The sequence below is a fragment of the Huiozyma naganishii genome, chromosome 8 (genome assembly GCF_000348985.1).
Source record: "Huiozyma naganishii CBS 8797 chromosome 8, complete genome".
NCBI lineage: Eukaryota > Fungi > Ascomycota > Saccharomycetes > Saccharomycetales > Saccharomycetaceae > Huiozyma > Huiozyma naganishii.
The window spans coordinates 225,681-245,140 of record NC_035929.1 but is presented as its reverse complement, the minus strand read 5'-3'; the positions used below and the strand labels follow the sequence as shown (position 1 = coordinate 245,140).

At 46.2% G+C, this 19,460-nt stretch overlaps 10 protein-coding genes and 1 non-coding gene across 11 annotated transcripts; 3 read left to right on the top strand and 8 right to left on the bottom strand.

The window, feature by feature from the left end:
• Window positions 1-145: 145 nt before the first annotated feature.
• FAL1 (ATP-dependent RNA helicase FAL1) lies at window positions 146-1,342 on the top strand (the record flags this gene model as incomplete). The annotated part of the gene is made up of 1 exon (XM_022609394.1): window positions 146-1,342. The coding sequence occupies one exon, from the start codon at window positions 146-148 to the stop codon at window positions 1,340-1,342; it is 1,197 nt and encodes a 398-aa protein (XP_022465795.1).
• A 25-nt stretch (window positions 1,343-1,367) lies between these two features.
• Window positions 1,368-1,841, bottom strand: ATG31 (Atg31p; the record flags this gene model as incomplete). The annotated part of the gene is made up of 1 exon (XM_022609393.1): window positions 1,368-1,841. One exon carries the CDS (start codon window positions 1,839-1,841, stop codon window positions 1,368-1,370), a length of 474 nt encoding a protein of 157 aa, XP_022465794.1.
• Window positions 1,842-1,968: 127 nt separating this feature from the next.
• KNAG0Htrna5V lies at window positions 1,969-2,041 on the bottom strand. The gene has a single exon. It is a non-coding gene; the product is annotated as a tRNA-Val (tRNA).
• A 509-nt stretch (window positions 2,042-2,550) lies between these two features.
• SES1 (serine--tRNA ligase SES1) lies at window positions 2,551-3,927 on the top strand (the record flags this gene model as incomplete). Its single annotated transcript, XM_022609392.1, has 1 exon — window positions 2,551-3,927. One exon carries the CDS (start codon window positions 2,551-2,553, stop codon window positions 3,925-3,927), a length of 1,377 nt encoding a protein of 458 aa, XP_022465793.1.
• A 148-nt stretch (window positions 3,928-4,075) lies between these two features.
• On the bottom strand, window positions 4,076-4,759 carry KNAG0H01340 (uncharacterized protein; the record flags this gene model as incomplete). Its single annotated transcript, XM_022609391.1, has 1 exon — window positions 4,076-4,759. One exon carries the CDS (start codon window positions 4,757-4,759, stop codon window positions 4,076-4,078), a length of 684 nt encoding a protein of 227 aa, XP_022465792.1.
• A 381-nt stretch (window positions 4,760-5,140) lies between these two features.
• On the top strand, window positions 5,141-5,973 carry RPS11A (40S ribosomal protein uS17; the record flags this gene model as incomplete). Its single annotated transcript, XM_022609390.1, has 2 exons — window positions 5,141-5,185; window positions 5,545-5,973. The coding sequence occupies 2 exons, from the start codon at window positions 5,141-5,143 to the stop codon at window positions 5,971-5,973; spliced, it is 474 nt and encodes a 157-aa protein (XP_022465791.1).
• Window positions 5,974-6,365: 392 nt separating this feature from the next.
• Window positions 6,366-8,345, bottom strand: NSI1 (Nsi1p; the record flags this gene model as incomplete). Its single annotated transcript, XM_022609389.1, has 1 exon — window positions 6,366-8,345. One exon carries the CDS (start codon window positions 8,343-8,345, stop codon window positions 6,366-6,368), a length of 1,980 nt encoding a protein of 659 aa, XP_022465790.1.
• A 514-nt stretch (window positions 8,346-8,859) lies between these two features.
• VPS54 (Vps54p) lies at window positions 8,860-11,544 on the bottom strand (the record flags this gene model as incomplete). Its single annotated transcript, XM_022609388.1, has 1 exon — window positions 8,860-11,544. The coding sequence occupies one exon, from the start codon at window positions 11,542-11,544 to the stop codon at window positions 8,860-8,862; it is 2,685 nt and encodes an 894-aa protein (XP_022465789.1).
• A 418-nt stretch (window positions 11,545-11,962) lies between these two features.
• On the bottom strand, window positions 11,963-14,905 carry REG1 (protein phosphatase regulator REG1; the record flags this gene model as incomplete). The annotated part of the gene is made up of 1 exon (XM_022609387.1): window positions 11,963-14,905. The coding sequence occupies one exon, from the start codon at window positions 14,903-14,905 to the stop codon at window positions 11,963-11,965; it is 2,943 nt and encodes a 980-aa protein (XP_022465788.1).
• An 894-nt stretch (window positions 14,906-15,799) lies between these two features.
• RAD28 (Rad28p) lies at window positions 15,800-17,194 on the bottom strand (the record flags this gene model as incomplete). Its single annotated transcript, XM_022609386.1, has 1 exon — window positions 15,800-17,194. One exon carries the CDS (start codon window positions 17,192-17,194, stop codon window positions 15,800-15,802), a length of 1,395 nt encoding a protein of 464 aa, XP_022465787.1.
• Window positions 17,195-17,299: 105 nt separating this feature from the next.
• Window positions 17,300-17,896, bottom strand: PST2 (flavodoxin-like fold family protein; the record flags this gene model as incomplete). The annotated part of the gene is made up of 1 exon (XM_022609384.1): window positions 17,300-17,896. One exon carries the CDS (start codon window positions 17,894-17,896, stop codon window positions 17,300-17,302), a length of 597 nt encoding a protein of 198 aa, XP_022465786.1.
• Window positions 17,897-19,460: the final 1,564 nt, after the last annotated feature.

Below are 19,460 nucleotides of genomic sequence, written 5' to 3'. Positions count from 1 at the left end.
TTTGAGAATTGTTCAAAAGAGTTAAAAATTTTCCATTTTTTACTTTGTCGATGAGCTTCAGTTGAAGGTGCGTTCGTTAGTCGTTTGTGTCCCCTGTGGGTTGTAGCTCACGTTTCCCCATCCCCGTATTACGTTACACACACGCATGGATAAGCAGGCAGATTTGAAATTGAGGTTTCGCACCTCGCAGAAACTGGAGGTATGCCCCGCGTTCGAGTCGATGGGGCTGGATCGCAAGTTGCTCCAGGGTATATACGCTTACGGGTTTGAGGCGCCCTCGGCGATCCAGTCGAGGGCAATCACACAGATCATCAGTGGGAAGGATGTTATTGCGCAGGCGCAGTCCGGGACCGGTAAGACGGCGACGTTCACGATCGGTATGCTGCAAGCATGCTCCTTTGGACAAAATGACTTGCAATGCCTGATTTTGTCCCCCACGAGAGAATTGGCCGGTCAAATCAACAGTGTAGTCGGGAACCTTGGTAGCTTTCTTAATGTGAAGTCTGTTGCACTTGTTGGTGGGAACAAAATGGCCAAACAGGACTCGCAGAAACTGCAAAACGGGCAAGTCCATGTGGTCAGTGGGACACCGGGCCGTGTCCTCGATTTGATCAAAAGACACGTCCTCGTGGTGAAGAAATGTAAAATGCTGGTGCTGGACGAAGCTGACGAGTTGTTGGGGGAGTCCCTTGGTTTCAAACAGCAGATCTACGACATTTTTACAAAACTGCCGAAAAACTGCCAGGTGGTTGTCGTCAGCGCCACGATGAGTAAAGATATCATTGAGGTGACCAAGAAGTTCATGACAACCCCGGTCAAAATCCTGGTGAAGCAGGAAGAAATATCCTTGGAGAAAATCAAACAGTATTACGTCGATGTGGATAAAGAGGACTGGAAGTTCGACACTCTGTGCGACCTTTACGACTCCCTCACGATCACACAATGCGTCATTTTTTGCAACACCAAGAGGAAAGTGGACTGGCTCGCCATCAAATTGACACAATCCAATTTCAGTGTCGCCTCTATGCATGGCGATATGAAACAGGAGGAGAGAGACAAAGTGATGTCGGATTTCAGGTCAGGGAAGTCCAGGGTGCTCATATCCACAGACGTGTGGGCCCGTGGGATCGACGTACAGCAGGTGTCCCTGGTGGTCAATTACGACTTGCCGGACATCATGGAAAACTACATACATAGGATTGGTAGGTCAGGCAGATTTGGAAGGAAGGGGATTGCAATCAACTTTGTAACAAAGGCAGACCTCAGCCATTTAAAACAAATCGAGAAGTTCTACAAGATCAGGATAAAACCAATGCCAGCAAATTTTGCAGATTTTTCGTAGTCGGAAGGGTATGCTTAAGGGAAGGTTATTTCATTATGGAGTTATATATGCTTCTTAGTTGTTCATTTTGTATTTTATAGACATTCACCAATTCTTCAAGGGAGAGATCAGCAGTGATCTCGGACAATTCTCTAAACTTGGACACTACGTCCAGTTCCAGATCGATGTTTAGTTTGTTTCCCTGTACCGTGGTGTCCAACAGGGGATTCTCTCCGTTATTCTTGAATCGTAACAGTTCAAAATCGTCACTGATCATTTCAACACTTTCCACTTGACCTCCCTCGCTCATCTCCAAAATAATCACATTCTCTGCATCGTCCTCCTTGTTACATATCTCTTCACCATCGAAGATGTATTTGATATTTGTCGGAAACATCGACTTCCCAATAGACTGTCTGTAGGTCGGGGATTCGGATAAACTATCCTTCCAAGACTGATTTTGAGGACTCAAGGCCTGGCACACATTCTTGTCGTTGACACAGAGAGTGATGGGATCCATTGTCTGATTGAGATGACTGGAGAAGTGCTTATTGCTGCAGTTCTCTTCGCCTTAGCCTCAAGACCGTGCAGCAGTCCATCGCTGTGTCGTAGAACTAACTATCTGAAAGGCAAAAAGAAAACGTATTTGATTCAGCCGAGGATTGAACTCGGGATCTTCGCCGTGTAAAGGCGACGTCGTAACCACTGGACTACTGAACCGTGCAACTTTAAAAAATCTATTTTTTTGGAATTATATTTATACTTCTTTAAAACATTTTTCAACAGGAGGACTGTTTAGAACGCGTTAGAGTCTTTACCACATGCCTATCATGCCAGACCATCTGTCAATGTGTTCATTATCACCAGTTGAAATGGACAACTACAGGCGACCAAATGCAGGTTTTGAGAGAGGCGGAAAAGAGTGATTCTGGAAACAGCAAAAAAAAATTGTAAAAAAGGCTACGCCAATCAACCTGGCCTTTTAAGAATGCGTGTACCCTGTCATTAGTCGGTTAGCAGCTCCGATAGGGAAACCGGTGGACCTGTTAATCAATCTTCATTGACACTCTCCAGGACTTTCACTTTTGCTCGAAAATTTTTCTTCGAGAAAAAAAAAACTGGAAAGCGTCAAAAGGACTTCGAGAATAGAGTTGGGTCGTATTCTACAATAAACTTGACCATTTCTCAGTCCGTTTTCATTTGGGAAAGTTGACGCCAGCATCACAAAAATGTTAGATATTAATTCGTTCATTGAGGAAAAGGGTGGGAACCCAGAACTTATCAGACAGTCTCAAAAAGCCAGAGGTGACTCTGTCGAACTAGTTGACGAAATCATCGCCGACTACAAGGACTGGGTCAAAACCAGATTTGAGCTGGACGAACTGAACAAGAAATTGAACAAACTCCAAAAGGAAATTGGTTTGAAATTCAAGAGCAAAGAGGATGCTTCTGAACTTTTGGCAGAAAAGGAGAAGTTGACTAATGAGAAGAAAGAGTTAACGGACAAGGAACAAGCCGAAGACCAAGGTTTGAAAAAGAAGGTTTTCTTGGTTGGTAACATTGTTCACCCATCTGTCGTTATCTCTAATGACGAGGAAAACAACGAGTTGGTCCGTACGTGGAAGCCAAGTGGCCTTGAGGAAGTCGGCCCAATTGCCTCTGTTACTGGTGCTCCAGCCAAACTTTCTCACCACGAGATCTTGTTGAGGTTGGATGGTTACGACCCAGAGAGAGGTGTAAAGATTTCTGGTCACAGAGGTTACTTTTTGAGAAACTGCGGTGTCTTTTTGAACCAAGCGTTGATCAACTACGGGTTGCACTTCTTGACTGCCAAGGGTTACGTCCCTCTGCAAGCGCCAGTGATGATGAACAAGGAAGTTATGGCCAAGACTGCCCAACTATCCCAGTTTGACGAAGAACTGTACAAGGTGATGGATGGGGACGATGAGAAATATTTAATTGCTACCTCCGAACAGCCTATCTCTGCCTACCATAGCAACGAATGGTTCGAGAAGCCTCAAGAACAGTTACCAATCCGTTATGCTGGTTTCTCTTCTTGTTTCAGAAGAGAAGCTGGGTCTCACGGTAAGGACGCCTGGGGTATATTTAGAGTGCACGCTTTCGAGAAGATCGAACAGTTTGTCTTGACCGAACCTGAAAAATCGTGGGAGGAATTTGACAAGATGATTGCCAATTCTGAGGAATTCTACCAGGCGTTGAAGTTGCCATACCGTGTTGTTGGAATCGTTTCCGGGGAGCTGAACAACGCTGCCGCCAAAAAGTACGATTTGGAAGCTTGGTTCCCTTACCAAAAAGAGTACAAAGAATTGGTCTCTTGTTCCAACTGTACCGATTACCAATCCAGAAACTTGGAGATTAGATGTGGTATCAAGAAATTGAGCGACAGAGAAAAGAAGTACGTTCACTGTTTGAACTCCACTTTGAGTGCAACTGAAAGAGCTTTGTGTTGTATTTTGGAGAACTACCAAACTGAAGAAGGGTTGGTGATTCCAGAAGTCTTGAGAAAGTTTATTCCAGGTGAGCCAGAATTTATTCCATACGCCAAGGAACTGCCAAAGAACTCCACCTCCAACAAAAAGAAGTGATTAAACGCCAATAGTTAGGTTGTGACTTTGGTCTCTCCTTTAGCATATGTGTATATGTGTTATGTAAAACTGTAGATAACGTCGCTTCCATGTTTGAATATATACTAGTAAATTATTGATATAACTTATGGCAATTGCGACATGCTCTTTACAGAGTGTACTTTTCACATTCTCCTAAGTATGGTGGTGGAGACTCGCTTGATTCAAGTGTGGATTCTATGTCTGTGTCATTTCCCTCTATGCACAAGTATATCTCTGGTGTCTTTGTTATAGAGGTGGAAGAGTCACCCTGTAGGGCGTTGTTGACAACCGTTTCCAAAAGCGCCGTCAGTTCTTCATTTGTATAGTTCTCAACATCAAGATCCCTTGGTTGGTTTATTATTTTCGTGTCCAACTCATTCGGGTGATCATAGTTGCTTGTCCTAAATATATGGTACTCCGGCGCTAATATCGCAAAAGTAGTTCCGAACCGCGCCAAGTCGTGCTTGTTTTCCAATCGTTCCACCACAGAAGAACTTTTCTCAATCCTTTCGGTCTGTTGACTCTTCGTTGTACCACCTTTAATGCCGTGCCTTTTCAATTTGCAGGCAATATTATGTAGTTTCTCCTTTGATCTCACACTCTTTCTTCTTTTCCCATCAGCACTTGGAAATAGGCGACCCTCATTTGGATCTTCCAAAAAGTAATTGAACATTGTAAGTGTACCAAAGGATCTTTTCATTATATAGCAAACTGTTTGATTTGCTTTCTCGTAATACCAGGAAGAAACGAGTACAATATCCAACTCGATCCATTTCGGTGTTCTACACAATCCATTTTGTGTCACACACATACACGTCCCTGTCTTTTACACCCAATCACCACAATTCTGAAATGGCACCTTTTTTCAAACATTGTTTTTTTCTTTTAATATTTTTTTTCCTTGAATTTTTCAGTTTTTCTCACTATCTGTCCGCCCGGAACCCTGCCTACTGGAAAAATACTTAGGCGGAGTCCTTAGCCCAGAACGGTTTTTTCTAGGCTGGAGTCGTTTATTTTCTCAGGCGGGGAGCGTTACGTCTGATGTTCTGTTTGAAGGTTTCGTTACGACGCAAGAGATTACCATCGGAGAGGAATATTATCAAATTTGTTCACTTGCAGGTATTATTCAAGAAGCGTTGGTGGTAGGCATTAGAGAGTTCAAAGTGGTAATAGAAGCTAAGTAACTGCAAAGATGTCCACTGAATTAACTGTTCAATCTGAAAGAGCTTTCCAAAAGGTATGTTAAATGGTGTATTGAAGAAGTACACACCATAATTTATGATCAAAGTCTCAGGTATAGTGAAAATTATGCAATAACGATAGGATCGAACCCAGATCTACAAAATTTTGGCTTCATTCCTTTTCGCTGAATACAAGATATCAAGTAACCCTTCCAGGTTGGTTGCCACCAGTGCTTAAGATTGGGGGGAGAGCATTGTGCGTTTAGATACAGAAAAAAACACTGTCTGATTCAAGATGGATCAAATGATTATGTGGTGCGATGTACTACTTTTAGACGATGCATCTTTACTAACAAAAACTACTGTTTGATGGAGAGGGTATCCACCTCCTTTTAAACTTTCTAATTCACTACAGCAACCTCACATCTTCACCAACCCAAAGGTTAAGACGAACAGAAGAACCAAGAGATGGTACAAGAATGCCGGTCTAGGTTACAAGACCCCAAAGACCGCCATTGAAGGTTCTTACATTGACAAGAAGTGTCCATTCGTTGGTGACATTTCCATCCGTGGTAAGATTTTGACCGGTACCGTTGTCTCCACCAAGATGCACCGTACCATCATCATCAGAAGAAACTACTTGCACTACGTTCCAAAGTACAACAGATACGAAAAGAGACACAAGAACGTCCCAGTCCACGTTTCCCCAGCTTTCCGTGTCCAAATCGGTGACATTGTTACCGCTGGTCAATGTAGACCAATCTCCAAGACTGTCAGATTCAACGTCTTGAAGGTTTCTCCAGCTTTGGGTAAGGCTGCCAACAAGCAATTCCACAAATTCTAAGTTTATTTCTTTGAAGCAATACTTTTTTTTACTATCTGATATAACATCGATATCGCCTCGTGGATATGATTTGATCTCATCTATAAGCTTCGAAAAAATAAAATAGAGTAAACTACCTAATAATTTAAATATAATTATATCTGTATAATGTATTTTTAAGAATAAGAAATTACAAGTCTTTCCCCACGCGACTTCAAAAAAATAGAAAAGTTAACAACGTAGTGGTTTGCTTTTTCCGAAATAGTACAATTATATGAAAGTCGTTCGAGATCACGTTAATAACAGGAGCCAGAGTATAAGGAGTTGATGACAGATCTTATAAGGGGATGAGAATAATGGGAGCAGATGACACTCGGGGGTTCATGAGGGTACAGGAAAAGAATGAAAGGTGACTATTCCTCCTTCTCTAGTTCCAATTCATTGTCAAACATATCCAACAATGACTTGGCTATTTCACTGATGCTCCTTTCTTTGTAAAACTTGACCATTGTTCTCATTTTTTCGTAGCACAGCTTCAGCTCTAAGCCAGACCACTTGGAGCCCGGTTTTAAAGTAGCCAGTTCCTCCCAATCAACTTGAGAATCATCGGTAAACCCTAGATCTCTGAGCTTCCCCACTATCCACCTTTTGTCATCGCCCCTCACTTTTTCAATCTTCGAGATGGCTTGTTTCCTCACCAATTTGTTCCATTTGTAGCGACATTGTATACGAGACCTCGTACCACCCATACGTTCGCTAACCACCGTCCAATTGATCACGTCTTTAAAGTTTGGCTTACCGGACATCTTCTTCCCCCGGGGTCCCCTAAACGCTTTTTGCTCATCTTCCACTTCAGCACTGATTAATCCGTTGTCGACCCTATCTTGGTAGATCTTAGCCTCCTCCACCATATCTGAAATGACTTTTTTCAATAGCGCCTCCTCAGTCTCTGACCACTTATTAGCAGCCCTGTTGGACCCACATTTGATGTAGTTTCTCCAACGATCCCTGCAGTCCTCTGGCATTCTACCCAGTGCTTTGCCCACTTCAGACCACTGGCCCTCCTTTTCCGCACACAACTTAGCCAGTTCCGCATCCTCGTCTTGTGTCCACTTACCACGCTGATCGAATATGTGATAGCGTCTCCTGACGTGCTTGTAAATGGATGACCTCGTCCTGTACGGCAGAACTTTACATATGTTGATCCAGAAATCGTCCTTACGGCGTCCGTTAGTCCAGATTCTCTCGCAAGTTTGCTTCCTGGTGAACTTCTTGATATTCCTGTATTCCTCGATGAACTGGTCCAGCGCAGTCTCCTCATTTGCATCGAACGCCTTCCCGCTTGTTTGACTGGTGGTCCCGATTATCTCGGAGGCCCTGTTAGCAGCACTTTGTAAAAGTTTAGTGTCCTCGTCTGTGTCGCCATGGCCCTCCGATAACGGTGATCCGTGGCTCCCAAGACCAGACGAGTCCTTCGCGAGCGACTCTCTAGCTAGTTCCGAATACTGTTTCGTTGCACTTTGTAGCGTGACTGCGAGCTTCCCCGGGCTTTGTATTTCGGGAGGCGCATCTGCACTGTCCTGGTTGTTCCTGGGCAAATGTTTAGTCTTCACAGGCTCCGCCTCGGTGTTTAGGTATTGTTGGAAATCAGGGTTCTGTGCAATTGAATCGGTATCAATGATCGCTTTCCGCACAAGGTGATCCTGCGCGGACGATGGGCTCGGATCGTCCAGCGTGGCCAACTCCGGGTCAACAGCCAGTTGAAGTTTATCTTTCTTCTGCTGTTCCTGTTCCATTTTGGACCGTTTGTGGCTGTTGCTGTTACTACTGCTTCTGCCGCTGTGCATGTCATCAGCCTCGCCATCTATACTGTCTATATGGTCGCCTCCATCCAGCTTCCTCTTCTTGTCAGCAGCGTACGCAGCGACGACCGCAGCCAGCGCAACGGACTCCTGTACCGAATTCGACTGCGGGTTCAGGTGCGCGTCGTTCTCATTCATGTAGGCAGTATTGCCGGGCAGATCCTCCTCATGCCTTATATACCAGCTCATATCCGATGAATTATCTTCCCCGGAGGCAGCGTTCCCATCAGAACCCGTTGTACCATTACTGGCCGGATGTGTAGCAGAGTCAGAACTCGCCGCGTGCGTGTCCGAATCTAACCCATGCGACCCTCCCCCGCCATGTTGCTCAGCACTGTTACCTTCTAGTGTTTTACTCTTGACATTGTCGTCCTGCGAGTCAGCAGCAGCCGGGTCATCCGATCTCTTGTCCGATTTTTCATCTTTCCTGTTCAGACCTTCACCAACGTACTTGAACACAGCCTCCTCTACGGACTCATCATTTGCGTTCTCCGCAATTCCAACTTTATTCTTCTCCAAATGGGAGGTCATTGCGTCAGCAGCACAAGAGTCTCCTTTTTTTGGAGCCAGTTCAAATAAGCTGATGCTAAGGGTACGTCCCGTAGTTGTTGTTGTTTTTTTCTATGCGCTAACCAGTAAACAAAGGTATAGTAAAACGCAAAACTATATCAGTACACGCCACGCCACTCTCGGTCTTGCTTTTTTGCTGTTGCTATTTTTTTTTCGAGATCGCCGTTCCCAAGAGGTACTTTCCAGTGCAGCCAAGTAGCTCAATACACACTACTGCCAATACCTCTAAACCTCCACACTCTCCAAAGTAACTCTCTGTAGATACAAAGTTGAAACAGCAGGGTAATGTTGACCTCCTCTGCTCTATGTTTCAAAAAGCTGTCAAAAGTTGGTCAATTTTTGGTCTCAAATTTTTCTTATTTTTCGTTCTCACATTTTTTTTGTGGTGCGCCGCAGCGGGAGGGTAACACCGGGTCGAGCTGCCACCTCGTGCGGAGTGATATGTGTCGGTTACGTACATGGCGGGAGGACCGTCCTACATGGGCGGCGGGGGTGCTCTTGCTTGGAAGATGAGCTCTGAGGAGTCCCTGTACTGCTGGGCGAGGGCCACGTAGCGGGCTGGTTCGTACGGCTTGAAATCTTTAGTTCCGCTGGCCAGTCTCTGGTAGAACTTCTGGACGACAACGCCAAACTCGGCGAGACAGTCCAGCGTTTCACCCAGGATGGACAGGTTCTTGCCCGACTGTGCCAGCGTCCTGGTGCCCTGTAGTGTCACTGTCCCGATTGCGTAGCTGTTGAAGTACCGGAGCACGTTGTAGGACATCCGCTCGAAGTACGGCAAATACAGCGTTGGCAGGTTGGTCGAGAGGATCAGCAGTTCCTTGACGAGGTCGATCGTCGCCAGAAGGGAGTCGCTCGCCACAAACGTCTTGTCCCCGACAACAACAGACTTACGGTTCCCAGTGTTGCCCGTGGGTGCTGCCGCTGTGCTCGGCTCACTATTGCCATTACGTTCGGCGTCCTCGGCGTCCGTCTCGTCCCGGTCATGTTTCGTCAAAAGCAACACGTCAGTCCAGTCAATCGGGTCGATATCCGTACACGATACAATGTCGTTGACGTCCTTCTGCACACAGGGTGGCACAATGAAGGGGACCCAGCTCTCCAACTCAAGTTTTTTCTGAATCGTCCGGATGTTCCTCGAGTCGCGGATTGTAATGTAGTTCTTGATCTGCGCCGATAAGACATCGCTCAGGTACTTGGTCAAGAACTCACCACTGAGGGACTCGCATTCTTGGATAAACAGAACGCATACAGCGTAGAGCTTCAAGAAATGATCGTGCCGCAATGTTGCAGTGAGCTCCCTTCTAACAGCGATCACTTTACCCATACGCAATTGTACAACGTGGATTATATCGTTCAGGCCCGTCCTGATATCTAGTTGTGTGATCATATTGTGCTGGTTTTCGCTGGTCATGTCCACCGAATTGATCTCTCTTAAAGAGATATCCAGTAGTAATTTCTGATGCTTGTACAGACGCTTCAAGGCCTCAATTGCAGTAATGAATATCGTCATTAGCATGTTTTGGAACTCTAATGGTGTTTGCTCCTTCAGAAGCTTCGATAGTTTCGACCCAGATGAGGGTGCTAGGGGTGTAGCCGATTCAGACCTTTCAGAAATCGACTCCAAAGAACGATCTGCGGTTGTCGATGGCGGCGTCTTTTCGTGCGGCAAGTAATTCTTTATAATATTCTTCACTTCAACCATAGCTTTATCCAAATAAAATACAAACGAGCTCGTGAGTTCTTCGCACTGGTTTAACTTAACAATAACGTCTCTGATTGATTTTTGGAAATCCTCACCAAATTCCAAAGCATTTTTCTCAGGCTTTCCCGATTGGATCCTTTTCGCAATCTCGTAGACATCTATATCCTGGTACGCATTCTTTAGATCAGTCAGTAATATTTGTGCCAATTGTAAAGAATACTTACCCCCAATTTCAATCTGCATATTAGTCAAAAACTCCCTTGTCTCCAGCAGCGCCGGAACAGATCTGATGTCCAGAAGTTTATACGGCCAGTTATCCGTCCAGGAATCGACACGCTCGTCAGAATTAGGGTTACCCTTTATCAGACTGTCAATTGACTTTATCAATTCCAGACACTCTTCTAGTTCGTCTCGTTCAAATTTACTTTTACACTCCTCGACTTTATCAACGACAAACTTTACCTGAAGTAAACCTTGTTCCAACTTTTCAACATTTTTCCGCTTGTGTATCAGCTCTATATTCTTGATCTTCTTTTGGAGAACTTCCTCGTCCTCCTTCTGCAAATGCTTGGACAGTTTTTGTAAATCAACAACGGTTTCAGCCGCCTTCTCTCTGATATGTTCAACCTCACCCAGCGCGTGGAAAAATTTGTGCGACGATTTAGAGATCTCAGTAACTAATAGAAACTCAACTGCATCCAAATACCCGTTTAGTTTATCTTTGAGCTGAATGTACGCATTATCCCTCTCTTGACCGTTGCGCGCCCTGAGACTCTCTAATGAGATGTCCACGTCTTCTATAATCTTATTGAAAATTCTCTCATTGTCTAACTGGAAAGCCTTCTCAAAATAAAAGTCAGGAATCTGCTTAACAAGCTTCATGCTTTCATCATCGGCATTAGGGTTTGCTGAAGAATCAGACGTATTTCGTTCTCCATCATCCTCACTCAGTTGCCTGACTTGCTCCAGCTTGTTCATATTCCTTAAGTTATTTCTACTCTTAAATGTCACCTCCTCGTCCTTTATCTCCTTGACATAGTGTTCTATCGTCTCTTTCCAGTTTCCTGCTATACTGTTCTTCGATAAACTTACCGGCGGGATATCCAAACTTGAGGGCATTCGTAGCCAGTCTTTCCTTCTCGTGTTCATAACCAGCTCAAAGATAGAATTGTTCCCCAATGGAGAATAGTCCACTGATCCGGACTTAGAATCCATGCTAAACGGGAATCTTCGGATCCCAGTCGTAGTGGTGGTGGTTGTCAGCGAATCGTTTGTGCTAATCGACTCAAAGCTGGGTCGCGATCGAGAAGCAGCATCCACTGGACTCGGGACATCAATATCTCTGTCATCTTTGCTGTCTATACTTCCTGCAAGGTTGATGTCGCTGTTGCTCGACGGTTCCACGTTTGTGCTAAGGTCTACTTGGATATCCGGCAGTTGTTTATCCACTGACATATCTATACTCAACAGATATCAAACAGAGAGTCAAGAGTGGCCGTTCAATGTAAAATTCTGTAGTACGGCCTAAGGACGGTGCAATTGACGTTCTCGTTAGTGTGGTTTGCAGAACTTTGAACAATCATATGGTAAATATACAGCTATTTGAATTTCGCGCTAAAAATCTTTAGAAAAAAGTATGAATATGGCTATAAACTGCAATGTTCAAAATGAATTGTTCATCAAAGATTATCATTTGGTTTATAACATTATGAAGTATATATTGCGGGTCTATAGATACGTATAATACTTCAAATAGAGGTGCGGGGGACATTCCTTTCAAATAATCTTCTGCCTATTTGACCGATTAATATTATCTTTTTTTTTTGCCTGAGACTTTATTCCTCTTGTAAGGTTGCGGAAAGCAGCTTTAAAGCTATGTTTTGTTTTTGAAAGCGCGGTCGCTGTGACTGCCCTCGCTATTTGCATTGATCAGTTTTTCCTTCGAGGCTATTGATTTCAAAGAATCATTCCTAGGTGGAAAAACCCCGTTAATTGCAATGTCATTAGGTGCTATTGCCGCAGCTGACGATGAACTGTTCGGTAATCCTAAGCTTTTGTTTAAGTCACTTGACGATCGCCTATCTTCCCCGGCGCTTTTACTATGAGCCAGCGTAGAAAGTAAACTGCTACTAGATCGTTGAGGTGGACCTAGTTTCCGCTTGGGGGTTTTAAGGGTTAGCGATTCTAAACTTAGATCTCCATGTAGATTTTCATCCTCGTTTAACTCTTCAGCAGCCTCCTCGTCCTCCTCTTCACTGTCAGAGTTGAAGATGAAATTGCTTGTCAAACCACGCCGTGACCCAGAAGACCTTTTCAAAGACTCTTCGCTAATATTTTCACTAGCTTTCTCTCCCTCTTCTTTATTAAAGGGCTTCCCGCTAATTAAACTGTGCGTTAACAGCTTGCTCAAAGAGGGAGTGGACCCCTCCTTCGTAAGGTCTCTTAACGAGTTATTACTCTTGCCAACAGATAAAGTTCTTCTCAACGCCAGCTCGTCGGCGTCCATATTTGATGGGACTTTTGTCAAATTCTTCTCAACATCGTTCGGGTCTGAATCCTCATCACTGCTGTTGATGGATATATTGTCCTCATCAGAACTCCTATAATTGGAGTCCTCAATGAACTGCTCGTCATCGGTGTTCGAGGATAAACTGTATTGATCGTCGCTATTGCACAGGCGAGAATCTAAATCCGTAGTTTGATTAACTACAGCTTTGTGCGAGGTCTGGGATGACAGGAGATTATAGTTCTTCGAATTGTCATCGGCTATGGCCGTTTGCAAATCAATGCCCTCGGGAACGTCCACTATATCGCATGAGTCAACGGGCAAAAAACTAGATGTATCCCCCGTGTACACAGAGTTGTAGTCGTAGATATAATCGTACCCTCTTTGTGTGTTGACGTTGTGTGATACTGCATTACCATGATTGGCACTATAGTCGCTGTTATCGGACTCTTCGTCGGAGCCATAATTTAGCGTAGTTGCCGGTAGTAATTTGATTATTGGGCGGACATGGTGTTGTCTGCCATGAAGCGAAGAGGTAACAGATGAGTTGTCTGTGATTGGAGAATGCGCCACAGAGTCTGACCTTCTAGCAAATCTTGCGTTGATGAAAAGTCCGTCGTTATCCTCGTCGTTTGAGTTTGAATCTGTTTCTGAGTCCGTTCCTGAGTAGTTGGAAAGCTGATCGTGGCTTTCATCCGTGAAATACTCATCGTCCTCGTATCCATCACTGTAGTTGTCACTTTCACCGGCTTCGCTGTCCGGATATTTTACCACCCTACACTGTTCCACACGGTCATTAAAATGAATATGTCTATCTCTAATCTTCTCAGTCGAGACACCATCCATGTCTACACTCCCCCGTGTCTTTTTCTTGTCCTTTCTTAGCTGCACCGTAGAGGGAGAAGTTAGGATAGACGACAACGTGCGGTTCTGGCCAAGCGTATCCTTCTTTATCGTACCAAATGTTGATTCTGTTCCATTCTCATTGGCACCCTGTGATGACTGATATCTCCCCTTCTCTGTATATTGATCCATTCCGTTAGTATCGGTGTTTTTTGGTGTCACTTGGACCGCAGTGTCTCCTCCCGTGTCCTCATTTGGGGAAGCAACACGTTGCGTTCCTGAAACTAGTTGCTTCTGTGGCCGTTGCGGTTGTGGCGATTCCACACGATCTGACTGTGCGGATGTATTGCGCTTTGGGTAATTGTAGTATTGGGCGTTGACTTTGGCTGCCAACAGATCGTAATCATCGTGCACACTCGAGGGCCCGTTGGGGTCTGTTATGCTGACAGTGTTCTTTATTTCGTTAAGATGCTTCCTCGCCTCATTCAACTTCCACTGAGCGTTCTCCTCTATGATCTCAGTCACCGTTCTTTTCTTTAGAATCGGTTTGGGTGCCTTGAGGTCCCTGTCATTTCGTGTAGTGTGCTCTTGGTGACTGTGCTGGGTTTCCGATCTGTGGGTGGACACTCTTTGGCGATTTTCGTCGTTATCTGACCCGTAACCCATCAGATAATCAGCATCCTCGTCGTCATCGTCATCGTCATCGTCCATATCACCATCACCACGATCGTACGTATACTGATCGTCATCTTGTTTGTGTTTCTTCTTACCGTCATTACCCCTGACAATCGGCCCGTACAGCCACGTAACGTCAGAATCCTTCGACCAGTTCACTACCTCTGGTGACACGGTCCTCAGGTTGTTCCTTGCCTTTGCCCAAGTCCTCCACGATGCATTTTCCAACCTTGCAGCGTTGACCAAATCCACATCCCTCTTCTTCTTCTTCAAAATAATGTACTTCCAAGAATTTGAGATCTCGGACTCCTTCCAGTGGTGTGACAGGTAATCCACGTGCCTCTGTGGCTCCCTGACGACGTCCGTGTCGTCCTGTGGTATCAACATGTCGTTATCTGCCGGTGGGGGCGATACAGATGCGGAGGTCATCAGACTGTCATCGTGATACGTCGGTTGGTAAGTACTCTCCATTTCCATATCTTCAACAGGGTCAGAATCCAATGCAGTCCCGTGTACTGTCTCACCTCCCGCCTCCGTTTGTTTTTTCGTGGGATCGAGATAATCATCTAGCAACCCCATCGATCTTGTTCGTTTCAGTTTGAAAGTGGACTTGTTGAAATCGTCATCATCTTTCGCCTGTTTAGCCATCGACACAGACGGTCCCATATCCTCGTCTTGACCGTAGGGCAAGCTCTCGTTAGGGGCACGTTTCACGGGCATTTTATTGCTCCCAGAGTCGTCGTCTGGGTTCCCCCGCTGCTTAGCGAAGTACTCGGCCAAATTGCTCGACATGGTGCTTGTCTCGGACTCGTACCTTTCGCTTTACCGACTGCCCGACCTATGGTTGTGAGGGTGGGGCTCGACACTACACAAATCCAACGGCAACCAACACTCGTTCTAAGTGGGCTTTTTTCCAGTTTAATGCCAAAAATAATCCAAGAAATTCAGTGGGTGATCGAAACAGGGAGACAAAACGGAAAAGAAACAAAAAAGTGGAAAAGAAAACAAAAAAAAAAAAATTTGGGGAAAAACACGTGACTATGTAGCAGACTTCCCAGGTACCCACTGGTGGGTATCACGGTGAGATGAGCAGGCCGCAGGGTTGCTGTATCCTCGCAGTTGTAACTTGACTCAATTATTCTCTTTCTTCCCGTTTGTAATGGCCTGTTCAGACTCTGCAGGCAAGAAAGTGGAGGGGAATGTAACCGAAAAAGTAAAGAAATTGCGTACCGCCGAAGCCTTTTAAAAACGAGTAATATAAAAGTGATAGATTTCTCGATCGTACAAACGAGACTTCTTTCCAACGGAAAGAGAGCATGCACTTGGGCAGAGCAGCTCCTCTGTTGAAGAACTGCAGTTGTACGTACAGAATAGTATTATTTTCTGTTAAGCGCCATCAGAAAGTTCAACGAGTAGCGGCAGGAAAAACTGAAAAAAAAACTGAAAAAATGGTTCAAATAAGAAGAGAAGACGCACGTGTCACGCCCACCCCATGTGTACATTCAGCGGGACGAAGAGGTCCACCGTCTAACTAAACTCTAGTCTAGTCATCTATGCTCTCTCTCGATCTCTTGGCAGCACCTGCAACGTGCCGGCAGTTGCCAAAACGGGAAATCTTTCGTTGCTTCCACGAATTTCACAAAATGTACAGAAAAAGACGGGTAACAGCTGGGTACCTTCTCTACCCTATGGGCGGATCTCTACCAGGTACGAAGCTGCGGGAGCAATACCCTGAGGGTCTCTCGCGCGTTGCGTAGCTCCAGCAAACAACCGCAATCCAATGCCGTTGGTCATGTCTTCAGTGATGGCCAACCCTGTGAATTGGCCCGCACGCCCCACTGTGGCCCCCTCGTCGTGTGGGAACTCGATTTTGTTCCAGTATTTCCCTTGAACCGTATCGTAGACTTGCAATTCTCCCAAGTCCGTGTTGACAGCGAGGTACTTCCCAGCGACCCACTGGAGCCGCTGCGACGTTCTTCTCGCGTGCCGCACGCGGGTCCTATCCGTTTCACCAAGCTGTTTGAAATGTGGGTGTTCCGATTCAGCAAACGGGTTCATGTTCTCTCTATCTGAGAAGTTGTTCACGTACCTGTTGTTGTCGAAGGGATCCCACAAGACGATGGTCCCATCCAGCGAGACCGAGGCGAGTTTCGTGCCCTCGTGGTTCCAACATATGTCAACACAGCTGGCCCTATGCGCCGAGTCACCACCCCTCGAAAGCTGCACCAAGAGGTTATTGGTCTGTCTAAGATCCCAAACTTTAACACTCCCGCTGGAATCCCCCGAGGCGACGATGTACTCCCTCGCCGGGTCCATCTTACAAGTGAGTATCTCGTGTTTCATGGGTACCCCCCGCTGTGAGCCCTTACCGAATATAGTGACCCCCATGTTCATGTTCCTCAAGTCGATCATCCTCGGGTAGTAATCATCCGATGCGACAAGGACGCTATTGAGTGAGTTGTTCGTGCAGTCGAGTTGGTTCACGACGTACCCTAGCGCCAAATCCTGCACGCACTCAAACGTGTTCGTGTCCCAGATCTTCACTGTCCTGTCGTTCCCACCGGAGAAGAACATCCCGTTGTCACTACCGTACCATTTCACCGACGTGACGCGGAACTGGTGTGCACTTTGCGCATCCGCCTCCCCTGGCGGCACCGCCGCTGGCCGGCTCCCCCTGTACATTCTGAACTTGTTTGCACTAGTCTCGAAACTGTGTACGAGTCTCGTATCATCAGTGGTCCGCGCCCCCCGTGGCACCACCGCGTTGTGTCTCGTATCCCTCCTGGACACACGCAACCTCTTGCATCGGAGAGTCCCGCCACTGGTCGAGGACTCATCAACCCCCCACAGTGAGACGCCGCCGTCGTCACCACCACTGAGCAAGTGTCTGCCCCCCGAGTGAGAGTCTACATCCAGGGATGTGATTGTGGGTCTTACGTGGGCATGGGTTGCTGTGGGACGGTACTTGATCACTTGGTGGTTCTCTACCAGTGTTTCAAACTGGGATATTGCGTTGCGAGCGGTGAATTGTCCCGGTGTCAAGAAGCCGAGACGGTACTGTTCGAACAGGTTCTGGAGCATGGTGCATGTGGCTTATAAGTACTTTTTTCTAATTCAAGCTTTAAAATTCTTAAACATCTATTTACTTATAGAGAGATAGAGAGAGGAGTTCGAAGACTGAATTGTTTAAAACTTCTGGACGGTTTCGTAGAAGGTCTTACCTTGAATTTCGTGAATCTTCAATTCCAATTCGGATGGGTTTCTGGACCCGTCAGCACCGGCGATGGTACCGGCACCCCATGGGGAGCCACCGTGGACTTCCTCCAAGTTGGTCAACTCTGGGAAGACGTTCTTGTAACCCAATGGGACGAAGATGATACCGTGATGGGCCAAAGTGGACAAGGAGTTCATGATGGTAGCCTCGTTACCACCACCGGTACCGGTGGAGACGAAAGAGCCGGCAACCTTACCGTGTAGGGCACCCTTGGCCCATAGACCACCGGTTCTGTCCCAGAAGGCCTTCCATTGGGCAGGGAAGTTACCGAATCTGGTAGGGATACCGAACAAGAAGGCGTCGTATTCGGTTAGAGTGTCTCTTGTGGCGATTGGGTAGTCTGGCTTTGGAGCACCACCTAGGGCCTTGACGACTTCTGGAGTCAAGGTTTCAGGGACCTGGAAGATGTCAGCCTGACCGCCAGCGGCTTCGACACCTTTCTTTTCGGCCTCAGCCAACTTGGCGACGTGACCGTATAGAGTGTAAATGATGATAGCAACCTTAGCCATTGTGTGTTATGATTCTTCTTGTTTTGTGACGGGTTCTTACGAGAGGAAGAAATATAAGTAAAAGTAAGAGAGAGGGAAAGAAAGAACGGAATGACCAGAAAGTGAAGCAAGAGAGTCTATATATATAGTATTTGAAAGTTCAAAAAAGGGGGGGGGAGGAGGGGGAGGGGTGAAGAAGTGTAAGACAGTAGTAACAGACGGGGCGAGAGAGAGAGAGAGAGCGTTGAGTAGGGCGTGTCTCCCAGGGTCGCACGCCCAGACGGTGTTTCGAGGTCGAGAAAAGAGAGAGGTACCCACAGAGGAAGCAGCGCACAACACAGCACACAGTTTCCCACGCGACATAACATAATCCATGAATAATCAGGCGTGGGCTTAGCCCCTTTTTTGGAGGGCGCGGGGAGAGAAACGCCGCAGGAGACGGGGCAGTACGGCGCACGGTGGTATAGCACAGCACCGCACAACAGGAGGTCCGCGGCAGGAAAAGGGGAAGAAACGCAGCGGGAGCCGAAAAGGGGAAGGTCACGGGCGACGGCGGCAGCAGGGGGACAAGGGGCGCCGAGAGAGAACGTTGGAGAAGCGGAAAGAAGAAAGCAGCGGGAAAGAGGGGTGTGCCGTGCAACACGACAGTGTGCTTGGGTGCGGCTGTGCTTTCGTCTCTACCGGTTATCCTCTTGTGTGTTGTTCCAGCAGACCTGATCTGCTTATGTTAGATCTATTAGACAGTGGGGGGGGTGGCTGTTACTGCTGTGTACCTCTATCTTGCTTGTTTCCAGATGAGAGCTTTTTCTTAGTACCCTTGGCCTTTTACTATGATGGTAAGTTGTACGGTAGCAAGGATACTCTATATTCAACAAGCCCCTTAGAAAGACACTTTCTCGGTGGCATTTGAGTGCTGTTGAGGGCATCCAATTTGTTACAAGTTGGCTTTAGTGTGTGTGTGTTTGTTTCTTGTTTCTTGTTTTTTTACAAATTGTGTTTAGCCGATAAAGTAGTCTATGAAAATTTGGAGAAACTTGGAAATTGTAAAAATAATTCGGAGAACGGTAAAACGCAAATTAAAGATCTGGTGCGTCTATTCCTCAGATTACACTGTATACTTCAAGAACAGTTACTGACAATGTGCGGAGAAGCGAAGGGGTCCTGTTGTTATTATGATATTCTGTTCAGGGCCCCACTACTGTCCCCGTAATAATACCAAGGATTGTCTGCCCACATTACAAAGAAACAGGGTGACAATACGCTTCACCAGCTTTGCAAGATACAGGGATACGGGGATACAAATATTTAGAAAGTACCGGGGTCAAAGGGGGGAAGAGATAAGAGAAGGGGACGCAAATCCTACCGAACAGTTGAAATGCAGGGGGAGGGGTTGAGTTATCAAACGATACTGACTCTTGCTCCCACTCTTCTTATACCATGACTAGGTGACCGGTTATATACTGCGTCCCGTAAATACACAGTGGGAGAGGCGAGCGGCCCAAGTACCACAACTATACAAGCCGCGGTGTAGACACCCGAGGTGTTTTCCAATTGACATTCCTTTTTTTTTTTTTCTCCCTCGCTC